The 13,339-nt window shown below is 44.5% G+C and overlaps 1 protein-coding gene across 1 annotated transcript in view; it reads left to right on the forward strand.

The window, feature by feature from the left end:
- The window catches only part of atf6 (activating transcription factor 6), a 30,017-nt gene that overhangs the window by 7,410 nt on the left and 9,268 nt on the right, over positions 1 to 13,339 (forward strand). The window contains exons 8-14 of the mRNA XM_076726305.1: positions 3,800 to 3,985; positions 4,132 to 4,223; positions 5,724 to 5,867; positions 7,318 to 7,410; positions 7,510 to 7,612; positions 8,264 to 8,334; positions 9,590 to 9,701. Coding sequence (XP_076582420.1) covers positions 3,800 to 3,985; positions 4,132 to 4,223; positions 5,724 to 5,867; positions 7,318 to 7,410; positions 7,510 to 7,612; positions 8,264 to 8,334; positions 9,590 to 9,701 — 801 coding nt within the window. The remainder of the gene's footprint in view (positions 1 to 3,799; positions 3,986 to 4,131; positions 4,224 to 5,723; positions 5,868 to 7,317; positions 7,411 to 7,509; positions 7,613 to 8,263; positions 8,335 to 9,589; positions 9,702 to 13,339) is intronic.

Below are 13,339 nucleotides of genomic sequence, written 5' to 3' on the forward strand. Positions count from 1 at the left end.
ATAGGAATAATCACTGTGTGACCCTGAGGCATGACCCGCGGATGCAAAAACATTAGTCATGAGCTAATGTCACAATGTTCTATTTTACCCATCTGCTTGATGTGTTCTGACATTAATGATGTTTTCCATCAGGCTTTTTTAATGATCAACCTCAACTGAAATTTCACAAGTGCTTGTTGTTTTTTGAATGGTAATGGCTGACCTCTGGCTGTGAAAATAGTCGGCCCCAGAAAGGGCCTGAGAGGAACTTGTCCAATTATCATGGGCATAATCGAGTCTGGAGAAGCAGTTTTTGTGCCAGACCTCGAGAACAATGTCGAGGAATTCCAAACCCCGGTGGCCAGAACAAACACGCCTCTCAGCCATTTGTAAAGCTAACCGAGTCAATAAAGTTTAGAGTAGGTGATTAAGGGGGAGGGACTGAACACGTTAATTGTAAGGGAGAAAATAAAACTCGATTTTTGGAGCTGAGACCTCCATTAATTTCTGAAGAGAGAATAGTGAAAGTTTTTTTTTTTTTTTAAGATTTTTTAGTGAAGGTCGGAACAATTTACTTATATTGCCGAATTTTTGTCAAATCAGCTACTGCATGATTTAAAGTGAGACTAAGTTTTGCTGAATGCAGAAACAAGTTAGAAGAATGTGCTATTTCTCCTTGCAAAAGTTACACAGCCTCGCTTTAAGCGGACTTGTTGTTTCCGTGGCCCACCGAGAAGCTCTTGAGCCGCGTCATGCTGTGTGAGTTCGGACCTGCTGCAGCTGTGCTCACTTTATAACCTCACTGTGGTCTCTCTGCAGCAGGGTGCTGGGCTGGGGGTTGTGTAGAATGCCTGTTAAAAATGGCATGCCAGTGCCAGGTGTGACTGCGTGTCGTATCTACTGTATGTCAGTGTGTGACACTGTTCGTCTTGCGGACAGTACGGGATTTTGAGCTATAGTTAACATATATGAGCCCGGGTGTTAAACGGCTGCTAACGATTACATGCTTCAGACAGGTGTTGTGCAGGGTGAAGCGTTTGCGACAGCTGTAAACAGCCATCAGGGATTGGGTCACTGTAATGTAATGAGCTCCTACACAACCGGGGATTTAGCTCTGTGTGAGTGTGTGTGAGGCCAGCCTGGAATTGCAGGCCTCATCAAATCCTCCCATGAGTAACATCGGAGGATTTAGAGGAGGGGACCACAGGAGAGCATGGCATGATGCAGAGTGGGAGGGCGTGCCGTCCCTCCAACACTGAAGATGATGCTTCCGTGTCTGTCTTATTCTTCCTCGAGTGTTCTGTCTGCAAAGAGTTGAGTTTAAGAAAAATCACCTTGAGAAAATTCCTGGATAGCTACAAGAGAGTTTGATTAAAACCATCTCAGCTCGTGACGTGACAGCAGATTGTTTAAGATTCTTCTCCGCTGACTCACTGTTTTGTCTCATTTTTCAAGGCTCATACAGGGAGAAGGCCATCACGGACACTCGGGGTGTAACGATATTGTGTCTTGTTTAATACGAGACTCTTAATTTGAAAAATCGGCCATCTAATGTGTTGAAAATCTGTTGAACATTTCATTGCCTGGACTTTGAGCTCACGTTTTTGTCACCACATCTGGTTGTTTTTATGCAGCAGGAAAACTACTGCGAATACATCAAACAAAACTCCTTTGTTTCATTACAGATGAAACCTGCTGAATTCTGAACCCCTGAAAAACCAACCGAAACAAACCTTCACTGCTTTTGCTCTGCGCCCATGTGTTTAACCCCCCGCACTCGCTGCAGTGAGAATGGAGAGTTAAGCACCTAAAACATGAAGTGCAAAGAATTCAGCATCACAGGTCGACAGTTAGTTCACCTGTGGAACGCGTGCGCAGTCATAGGTGTTTATGACCTACAGTAAAATCAGGACATGTTTTCACCCAAACTTGTTAAACTCCCCTCCCATTCGTACAGGTTAACGGTTCACCTCACGCTTCCTCCTGGAGTAACCCTTTAGGTGCTGAACTGGAAGAGCAGCGTGGCGGTCGGGCATGCTGGGGCCTGTTGGATCGTCAGCTCTTGTTTGTTCACTCTTCAGCTGCATTCATCCATTGTTGAGGAGAAATCCTCCCTTTCAGCAGCATGCAGGGGGCCGCTGTGCAGCTCTGCAGGGGCAGCTTGCTCATGGGCACATTGGCAGGTTTTTTCCTCCTTGACTTTTCCCATCAGCACTTGAATCGAACCAGCGGCCATGTTTCCATTCAAAGTGAGGTTAATTGAGACTCTGCCACCACTTTTTGTTGCCCCCTGCCCCACATTCTCCTTCTCAGCCTCATTTCATTGGCGATGTGAAGTTCCCCCTGCTCTCCACTCCCTGGTAACTGCTTACTTGCAGCGTTCCCAGGCTCGGGCTAGTGGCACAGCTCCCAGATCTGTGCTGGGAGACAGAGGGGTTTCTCAGGAGACAGAACACAAATACAGGGATCCAAATAACTTAATCACCAGAGGGGCTATTAGGTCCAGGATCTTAGAGGCTTACCCTGGTGTTTGTGTTTGGAGAAGGGCAGTAGAGGGGTAGCTGGGGACTGGATGGTCGATGAAGGTGTTTGGATGATCACCACAGCCACGGGTCGCGTTAATTTGCGATAGGTCACATTAAGATATGCGCTACTTGGGTTTGCGTACAATGCTTTGATTTCATTTCTCACGTCACTGACCTTGAATGGAAGGAATCCCATTGGTCGTCCTTACGGGAAACAAGCTGTAAAACTATTCTTACTTGTTTATTTATTCACTCGTCTGTTTATTGTTACATTTTTATTTTCACATGTTTTGTTTTTGCTCGCCTTTTCAGAGGATTGGACGGTCTTAATAAAGCCTTGAATAAACAAAACAAAATCTAAATGGAAAAATGCTGAATATTGTCTATTTGTTAACCGATTACAGCAATTCAGACTGACTATAGCTAAACTTTTTTTTTAGACATCCAGACCTATAACACCTATAGCACCTCTTTGTTTATGTGCTACAGACATGAACCCATTTCTCAGTGCGAGACACACTCTGTAAACACACCTTCCTTCACATATAGAATAGAGGCATCGCAAGCGACCTCTGGACCTCTCAGAGGATGTCAGTGTAAATATTTTCAAGCAGAAGCTCGATCGTGTGCACTTTAGGGCTCTCTGGGGCCACGTCAAAGCCGTGATTTGTTGCAGAGCTGTCGTTAACCTTGTGAAGCATCTTGAACATGTTTACTTATTATTCTTCCACCGTAGTAAACTGGAGCATCAGCGGTCGCGGTGTTCTCCCGGTGAGAATAACAAAGTCGACCCTGGCTTTTATGTCTGCGTTTTTCTTTCGCCCTTCTTTCATCTTGTCACTGATGGTTTCTCTTTATCTCATGCCAGCGTCCCCCCTATTCAAATTCCCTTTTGTAAGGAGTTCCTCTGTGTTGTTCAGTGTACCAGTACATGAATGCCTAAATGTGTGTATATCAGTTTTTACCTTCAGAACCATTTGTTTGGGTGGTTAGGGTTAGAAAAGGCATACTAAACCTCACATGAACGAACAGCCATTTTTACCCAAATGCTCATGAGAACATAGATAAACATGATGTCACAGTAGTGAGAGAAAGCTATGATCTACAACCCAACAGGTGGCTCAGGGAAGCGTTTCATTGCACTCTCACAATAACTGCCCCACTTTCCTGTTTGGATAGGTGTCGAGGGGACACATCCACGTGTGATGGAATGCATGACTTGACGTGAGTGATGACCTGTGCCAAAATGTCATGCTTATGTCTCTGTTTCTGTCTCTGTCGCCCCCTCGCTCCAGTCGAAGATGTCCCAGAGGCAGCAGCGCATGATAAAGAACCGTGAGTCGGCGTCCCTGTCCCGGAAGAAGAAGAAGGAGTATCTGCTCTCGCTGGAAGCTCGCCTGAAAATGGCGTTGTCTGAGAACGAGGCGCTCAAGTGTGAGAATGGTAACCTCAAGAGACAGCTGGAGGGCCTGCTGAGTGAGGTGAGAGGCTAAAGCCACAGCGCCGCTAATTGTTCCACGCAGCTTACACTTGTGCAGAGAAAGAAAAGGTCTTTGATTCGTACCCCATGATTCACATCTGTGATTCGTAGTTTGTACTTCAATACGATGTCTTTCTCGTCCTACAGCACAGAGTACTAAATGCAAAGGCCCCCAAGAGGAGAGCTGTGTGTCTCATGGTGGTGTTGGTGTTCCTTGTGCTTAACATTGGGCCAATGAGGTGAGTGTATGACACGTAACACCTGACCATGAATCCCTCTCTGCGTCTTTAAGCGTCCACACAACAGTTTGATTCAGTATTAAAAGGCAAAAGAACGCCGATGATGGCAGATACACGCTGTAGCTGAAGATGCAGGAAGATCACTGGTGTCACTGCACCAGAGTTTGATTCCTGAAGGAAAACAAATGGGAAGCCCCATGACTCATTGTGGGAATTACGCCTCTCATGTAAGCCATTACGTAAAAACGTTTATTGAAAACAGTGCAGAGCGTTTCCCATTGAAGCAGCATGTTCACGCAAACCTCCTTCACCCATATTTCATATGACAAAGTTAATTAACACATGAGCCAAAATACTACAGCTGCCAAGTAGAAAACTATCATCTCACAATTTTTCAAGTGATTTAGACTTTATAATGTTGTATATCACATGAGTTGACAGTGGTTTCCCTTTAAAGCTTTAAGCAAAATCACCTGTGTGTGATCATCTCGTGGTACAATCCAAATAATGTGGTCCAGTAATGCCCATACTGTTCAAGTCTTACTGGTAAAGAAACCGACGACTAATAGCTCATCCCTGCCAAGCGGCTCTTGTGTGTATGTTCCATTCCTCTGCGTTGTTGCCAGAGTTTATAGAGCTTTGTGACTAATGGGTGAATAAGCCTCAAGACACCCTGATGGGCTGGGAGGAAAGTAAACATTTACCACTTGCAAATGTAAAAAGAAAATCATTTCAGGCTACAGAAGACGTATAAAACATTTGTTTATAGCAGTTTTTCTTATCTCTGCTTGTAATATTAACAACGGTGACAAATGAAGAAGAGTTATATAAAAGTGCACTGGGGAAAGCGTGCCGATTCCACCCAGCTTAGCAGATGGGAAGGTTGTGTAATTCGACAAATTCGTGTAATGATGAATTCTGTTCTCATGTTCTGAAAATGTTTGTTTTCTCCGGGGAATCGTTTTCTCCACAAGGATGCGAGCGTCTGCTTGTTGCACTCGTTGGCTTTGAAAGTCTGCGTGCGCCCTGTGCTGGGAATGTGCTCTTTCACTCCTTCTCTGGAGCTTAAACATGAAAACGTTTCCTAGGACCCGCGAATGAGTTTGCTTTTGCCGACTCGAGTGGTATTCACAGGGGCTGAGGTCTCTGTGTGTCTGTACCTGTGCTCGCGTCTGTGTGTTTTGTGTCAGGGCTCTCCTTTGGAATGTGAAATATGTCCGCTTTTGAGGTCAGATCCCTTTGAAATGAAAATGCCACCCAGTGTAGTAATACCGCTGAAAGAGACTGTGTGTATTTTCACTTGTGTGTGTGCCCCAGTGTGCTTTGGACTTTGCAGCAAGATCAGAGTTCAGATTCTGTGCACAGGATGTGGGCTACATGGAATTCAGCAGTCTTTTCAGTACCCAGTTCTTCTTCTCGATTCGTTTCCTGCATCCCAAGCGCGCTGATGTTCCCTCAGCTGCCTCGCTTCCTCACCTCACCTGTCTTGTGCTTCACCAGTCTGTTTCAGGGAGGCTCCAAACATGACGTTTACTCCACGCAGCACAGCGGCAGACACCTGTTGGGTTCCTCCTCAAAGGCAGAAAGTGATGTCGTGATAGACCTCGATCCCCTTGGCGGTGCCCCCTCTCAGATTGCAGACAGGTAATGAGATCGCCCCCCTGCCCCCCCCCTTCACGCACACACACACACACACACACACATACACCTTTCACAACACAACACCATGTCAGAGGACCAGGATGCACCTGTGCCTGGTGCAGCTCATTACAGCACGTGTAAACATGTGCGCCTGCCGGTTACCAACTCTGTCCAAACGTCTGCCTTTCAAATGCCTGCAGGCCCCTGGCTGGTTGGCCAGCAGTTGTGCTTTGAGTAACAAGGTGGGAAATTGGGGTCAGGCCTTGTTTGACATCCAGTTTTATATTGCCAGTAAAGGTTTATTTTTCTAAAAGGTTATGTATTTTTCTTTCTTTCTGTAAGTGCAGTAGAGGCCCAGCAGTCTCATTCGTAAATTGCATAAATAACATTCTTGTTTGGTACATTACCTGCACCCCCGTGTCCTGAAAATGATGTTTTGCAAGGTGGTCAGAGCATCTGATGTCTGCATGGCATTGCCAGCCTGTGTTTTGTCAGATCTCTGCATCTGGTATGTTACATGTTAATGCAAACCATTCAGCTGTAGTATCAGGTTTCCCCACCAGCATTTAACCGGGCAGGAAGGAACATATTAGCCTTTACAAAAGGGGTGACAGCACCAAACGCAGCAGAGGGGAGGATGACTGGGGAGATATGCAACCTAATCTTGGGGTCCCACTGAACAGGAAGGCGTGTGTGCGGGAAGGTTAATACGGGCCCCTCAGTTAGAGTTATGATCAGGCCTCCGCAGTCTGACACGTCGTCTCGACGAACCATTTCCAGAGTGTTTAGAGACGGCGTGGTCGACGCGTCGGTTCTGATCACGGAGGCCCAGGGGAAGTATTACGTTGGTGGCAGACGTTTTGGTAAAAAGCCCCCTGCAGGTGGGCGCTGCCTGTGGACAGTCTACATCATCACCTCAAGCAACATAATCAGTCATTCACTGAGGTCTGACAGTCGGTAAAGTCAAGGTAACATATGAGGAGGAAACAGGGTTTGGCCTGCAGAGCGGCGATGCTCAGTTCTCTGTAGCATGTTTGACAGTTCTGCGCTGGATTTAAAGCAGCATGTGGACGTGTCGCTCTTCCCCTCTCAGCATTTTTGCTTCTCCATTCAACTGAAGCTCTGCCACCGCTGCACAAGTCACATTTCAAGAATTTGAATCAATACAGCTCATTAGTAAGCGGTGAAACTCAACAGGGATGTAAGTGTCGCCTCATTGAAGCCACGCTGGTTTCTTTATTTGGTGCCATTTTGCTTCACTCAGTCCACTCTGGGTGTTTCACCTCCGTCATAGGGCAAGCAGCCACGTTGGCTCTCGGTTTGCATTCAAAGCATATTCCCAACATGTGGAAAATATTTTTAACAGATTTTTTTATTATGAAATTCTGACATGGATTTGAACAGCCTTGTAAACTCGCTTTTCCCCGTGTCTGCTTCTTCCTCTGTGCTGTAGCTCTGAGGATAAGGCCCTGATGGTGGTGAAGGATCCCGTCTTCCTCAGACCTCCTCCCTGCCAGCCTCCTATAAACAGGACCAAGTGCTTCGAGTAAGCTATTTAACATACCACCTGCTTTTTCTCCTTTCACATAAGAGCACAGCATCTTGCAGAGCCTGCCGAAATAGCCTAATGTCCTTTGATTGACAGGTTGGCCCATGAGCTGAGGGGTTGGGTCCACCGTCATGAAGTGCAGCAGATCAAATCCAGGCGCTCGAGTAACAGCAATCACAAACCCACCAGGACCATTCTGGTGAGTCACAGCAGCATGTTTCAGAAAAGGGGAAAACACATCTGATGGGCAGAAATGTGCCTCATCTTCAGTGTTTGCAGTCAAACTCACAAACTAAACTTGTATTTTAAGCCTTTGCTTTCAGTTTAAAGTTTTTTTTTTTGGCAAAGCAAACCCTCTCTTTCACCACTGTTTCACCTCCCCTCACACCTTCCCCTTTTTCTGCCTCTCGTTTCTCTTTATTGGGCTGAGTTTAATCCGGCAGCCCTGAGAAAGTAAACACAACACTTAGAGGGGAGCTGTAGGATTAGTGCCCCCTGCTCCTTTTTTCCATCATTTTTTCAAAATCTGTCACACAAAGCCTCGTCCACGAGGAGCTGCCCGTTCTTCGTTTCACCAGGAATAGAAATGTAGATGTGTTTATATCTCACCTGCATCGAGCGGTTTTAGCTCTACAGACACACATAAGTCTTTATCTCTTTTCCTTACAGTGGGACCGGAATGTGTGTGTGTGCTGATATCTGGAAAATGCTCTATTATAATGTTTTGAATGGGAGCCTGTATTTATGTGTGGGACGGCGTTGCCAAGAGTTGATCCTGCTCTCTCTAATGGTTAGTTGAAGTGAATAGAAAGAGATTAAAGCTAATTCTCTCTTTTTTTCCCCCCAACAGAAAACAGAGAATAAAGAGGCTGAGGGTGCCCAGATTGTGACCGTCCAGTACACAGACACCACTGAGGAAAAGTGAGTAAAGGCCTGTCGCAGTGCATTTGTGTCAGATTCACTTTCGCATTTTCAGGGTTGTTTCTTATAGCGGTTTGTCCCGTTTGATTTTAAAGCTGCACTGAGCACTTTTTGACAGATTTCAGGACAAATACGCGGCGCTTGTGTACGACTGCCTGTGTGGCAAACCAACGCTTTGTTGTAAACTAAAACCATGAGCTGTAGTCTGTTGAGAGATAGAGACCGGAGTGTTTATGGTCAGCAGGATCCACACAGAGAGGTTATGTAAAGAGACTGGAGACATAACAAACGTGTATGTTTGATTGTTTTAAAGTTGTATTTGGCCAAAGTGGGTCTTTAAATGGAACTGTAAAGGGAAATAACATTTGTCTTTCTGTTTCCACATCGTGGGCGTTTCCCCCTGTTCAGATTTCTCTGTCTGACCGATTTATGATGCAGTGATTTTAAATCATGGACCTTGTACACTGCTGCGGAGGTTTGGCGGTCCTTTTCTGCTGCCCCGTGTGCTTCAGATCAGACAGATGGAGTGAATCGTTTTTTTGGCCACCTACAGTTTTTTCCCCCCCATTTGTAAGTCTACGAAGGCTATGAAACGTCCAAATCTGCAGGACAAAAGAGGAAAAATCAGTTTGAGCAGTTAACCTCTGCAGGGCCACTGATTGGCCAGAGCGAAAATATGAAAGAAAAACATTTTGAGCCAGGTCGCAGAGGGATTGCCCTCCATAAAAGTTTCTATTTTGGTTTTAATCCTCATGTCTGTGACCGACCTGCTGTGTACATTATCTTTACAACCAATCAGAGCAGACCTGGCCTCAGCAAAAGAGTCTGCCGAAGCTTTTAGCCTCCCCTGTGTGTTAAAGCAGTTATGAAAGCAGGGAAGAAGACTACAGAGCTGCAACCAATCAGCATTTCATCAGTCAATCTGACGATTATCTGCTTGATAAGTTTTTTTTACAAAACAGAATATTGTGAAAATGCCCTTACATAACAGACCAAAGAGAATCAGACTCTCGTGTGAAACAAGGAAAACCAGTGAACTCTCTTATTGAAGCACCTGGAACCAATGTAATGATATGATTCAAGTATTCAAAAATATGATACCCATTTCAATACAACAAGAAAAAGAAAAAGGCTTTAGGTGACTAAGATGCCCTCAAAGACTGTGCACGTCCCGTCTTCGTAATATCATCAGTTACAGTTTTGTTTTTCAGTTTTCCTCACCTCTGTCCACCACCCTGTTTCTCTTCATCAACAGGAACCCCGGCAGTGAGCTGCAGGTGTACTACGCCCCTCATCACACCTACAGCGACTTCTTTGACGAGATCAATCGTCGCGGCGACACGTTCTACGTAGTGTCTTTCCGCAGGGTAAGTTTGGTTTTGTCTGCTCCTTTGCTCTGATCCGAGAGGAGAAACAGGAGCTGGCTCCTGCACAGCATCTGACACAGCGGCTTAATTGATTACATGAAGTAAAATTAGCGAGATTTCAATGGTTGTTTTCACTCATATTTGTGTCCGTCGTGAGATTTCCTTTCCCCACATTGGTCTTAAAAAGTGAGAAATGAATCATAGAAGCAGTGACATATGAATCATAAATTATATGTAATAATGTAATAAGAGAGGTTTGATTTGAGAGGAAAGTGGAGTGTGAGGGAGGGGTGAAACACACACACCCATGGGTGTAACTACCCCTTTTCCAGTCCAGTTTCCTTGATCCATTTGCAATTATCAAGACCATGTTTTAGATTTTCAGGCAAGACCACATGTCACCATTAATCCACGTGGTCTTTATTCATCTGACCATTTTTCCACGTTTGAGATTCTGAAGCTGGTTTTAATTTTCCCTCTTCGTATGATTAATCTTGGACATTGTATTCAGAGAGAGTTCTTTGATTAGTTTTGGGTTTTTTCTTTGAGTGCTCTCCCTTCCTTTCAAATATATAGGCTGTATATTCATAGAGCCCCCAATCTTTTATCAGAATCAGAATCGGCTTTATTGGCCAAGAGCGTATGCACATACGAGGAATCTGAACTCAATGTACTTGCGCAGGAAACAAGACGTTCTCTAATTTTGAAGTGCAAACCAAAAACAAAAGAAGAAAACAAGCACACTGAGGGGGAGAACCTCTCCTCTCTACCCTTCTCCATTATATTTTGTGTTTATTGTAGGAAGTTGCTGTGCCAAATAACACATTTACTTCCCCCGAAATGAAGAAACGTTACCAAAAACACATTCGGTCGCTGTTCCAACAAGCTCATATGATACTTGTCACCTCTGGATACTCTGGGTGGTGTTAAGACCTTAAATCCTTTGGATTACTCAGCGGGGCGGGAGTTTTGAAGCATGTGGTCAAAGATCAAGACCTCTTGTCAACGAGCAAGTCGCAAAGGTTTGGCTCTGAGTTGGCATGGCGGCAGCAGGGACAATGGTAACAATGGCGTATCCGAGTCGAGGGCCTCCACGGGTCAAGTAGCCGTCCTTCGCTTTCTGGAGGCTTTGTGATGCATGAGTGAGTGGCGAGGCTGTTTTAGTTCATCCAAAATGAAAGTAACATTGTGCTGCATATCTTAGAGAGGAACATTTACAGGGAGGAAAACTCTTCATCAAACACAGTGAAGCACAGCACTAAGTGGTGATTCCTGAGCTTTGCTTCCTGTTAGATCTATGAACTCGTCCAAATGCAGTTCTTAAATCATGTGCTGAAAAGTGCCTGAAGGCAACACTTTACTTGACAGACGGAGCATAAAAATACCAGAATTTAGGATTAAATTAAAAGAATAATAAAATTTTTTGATTAACAACTGAGGGAAAACAGTTTTTTAAATCTATTTTAAAGCTTTGATTATTTTGATATGAAGATGCTAAAGATTATTGATTAATTGTTTGGTCCGTAATTATCTGAAATTAGTAAAATATTTCCATCTTTATGTCTAAAAGTTCAAGACAAGACAAAGATAATCTTCACAATTGAGAAACCACAGAACTCTTACTTCAAAAAAATGGCATAAGCTATTAATCAATTCTCAAAATGGCTGCTGATTAATACAAATCGGTGTATTAATCATTCTGACTTTGAATCCTCTTCCTTTCTTTTTTCTCATTTCAAACCAAAGGAAAACATCTCAAGTCCTGCCCCTTCACACGCTCGGCTCCTTTTGGTTGTGATTTCTTTTTAATTAAACGCTAAAAGTGGGTTTTAATTAGAGTAATCAAAGATTCACAGCAGAGAGTGACAAAAACACTTCAAGAAGCACCAAAAAGTAAAAACCAGGCCTGTTTCTCAGTGTGGCCTTTTTAATTCTAACAGACGTTTGTCAGCTTTTCTCACTTAGTTTATTTGCCTGTATTTTGTTTCCTGGGTTTCAGGGTCCGTATGTCAGCAAAAGTGGGTGTGCTTTTGTGTTTTTGTTCCAGTCACTATGATCTTATTACAAGGCTGCCAAAGCTCTGGATTACATTTTGAATTTGTTTAGATTTTAAAGCCACTCTCTACCAGTTTTGACTTTTGTCCCTCAAGGCAACAACTTTTCATCATGGCCTCGCCAGCGTTTGAGGTCACTCTTTGCGGCGCGTAGCCTGCGCAGAGAAGGCCGTGCGCAGGTCAAGGTTGCTTTTAGCCCTCAGCAGATACATGGCCGCCTGTGGCTTTGTTTAAGTGTGAAATGAGGTGAGGCGATGGAAAACATAACAAGACCAAAATATGGAACTGCTCTTACTCTCCCGTCATTCTGCGGTCTTGCTTCACTTCAGTTGTTGTTGTAGCACCTGTGGCTTTATGTAAGTGTGCACTGAGGTGAGGTGGTGGAAACACTGGCTGCTTTCACCGCAGGCCATATCCAATAAGGTTTGAGGACATTTCACCTGTTGTCATGGCAGCTGCAGCTGTGAGTGTTTGCCAGCTTGACAAGCTCGCCGGTCCCCCGATGATGAGCAGTAATGTGATCGGTGTTTTCCTGCCACCCTCCGCGCACAGTCAAGGCACTCTCATTCATTTTTAGCATTCAGTACTCCCTTTGGTGGCTCGTAGCTTGTCCTTGATTGCTTGCAGTGTCGTGATCGTATCTCACACCAAATCCTTTGGTCTGAGGAAACACATCCAGGCAAAATACACAAGATTATAGTTTAAGATCGAAGTGATATGCAGAAGTATCCCACATATGTTCTGTTTTTCTTAAAATCCACATCGGTATGTCTCCTCATATCTCACAAGTCCTCCACGTTGCCTCTTCCTATACCCTCGCTGGGACCCCTTTCCTAACCACAGACCGTACTCCCGCCTGTCGTCACCTCAACACCCCTCATTTTTCATTTCACCCGGGCTGAGTTTTGCAAGCCAGAGGCGATGGAGTTGACCATTTTTCAGTTGGTGTCTTGGTGGTTGGAAAGAACAATATATAGGATCTTAAAGTCAGGATATCTCAGAGTCCTGAGAGTCCCACAGCTTTATGGAAGTGCAGTACTAAATTTATGGAGTGCTGGTTTAATTGTGCTCATAGCAGCAACTCTTTTGTCACTAGTTCTTCAGTTTTTTTGTGGTTGTGGTCCAGTAACTTAAGAGTAAACGATATCCTCTGATCTCAATCTCATTGGTAAATCCCATCAAGTGATTTTCTAAAGTGTCTTGATTCATATTTTCCTCAAGCAGAAACTGCGTCATGCAGGTTTCATTCACCGGCCGTGTTATGGGCTTGTCTGAAATGTCCAATAGATGTTTCATAGTTTTCAGATCATGTGGGGTTTCTTTCTTAATATTAGTTCAGTTAAATGATTTAAGTCATAGCCTTTGAATCTGGAAGTGGAGCAACAGCTGAACACTGCCATTACTCTGTGTGTGTGTGTGTGTGTGTGTGTGTGTGTGTGTGTGTGTGTGTGTGTGTGCGTGCGTGTGTGTGTGTGCGTGTGCGTGTGTGTCACATGTGTGCATGCACATTAGCATTCCTCTCCACCACAGCTCCTTCTGAGAGGATGTGCTCAGATTAAAACCTTCCCTCTCATTATTTAATGA

Source organism: Chaetodon auriga, chromosome 3 (assembly GCF_051107435.1).
Source record: "Chaetodon auriga isolate fChaAug3 chromosome 3, fChaAug3.hap1, whole genome shotgun sequence".
In the NCBI taxonomy this organism is placed as follows: domain Eukaryota; kingdom Metazoa; phylum Chordata; class Actinopteri; order Chaetodontiformes; family Chaetodontidae; genus Chaetodon; species Chaetodon auriga.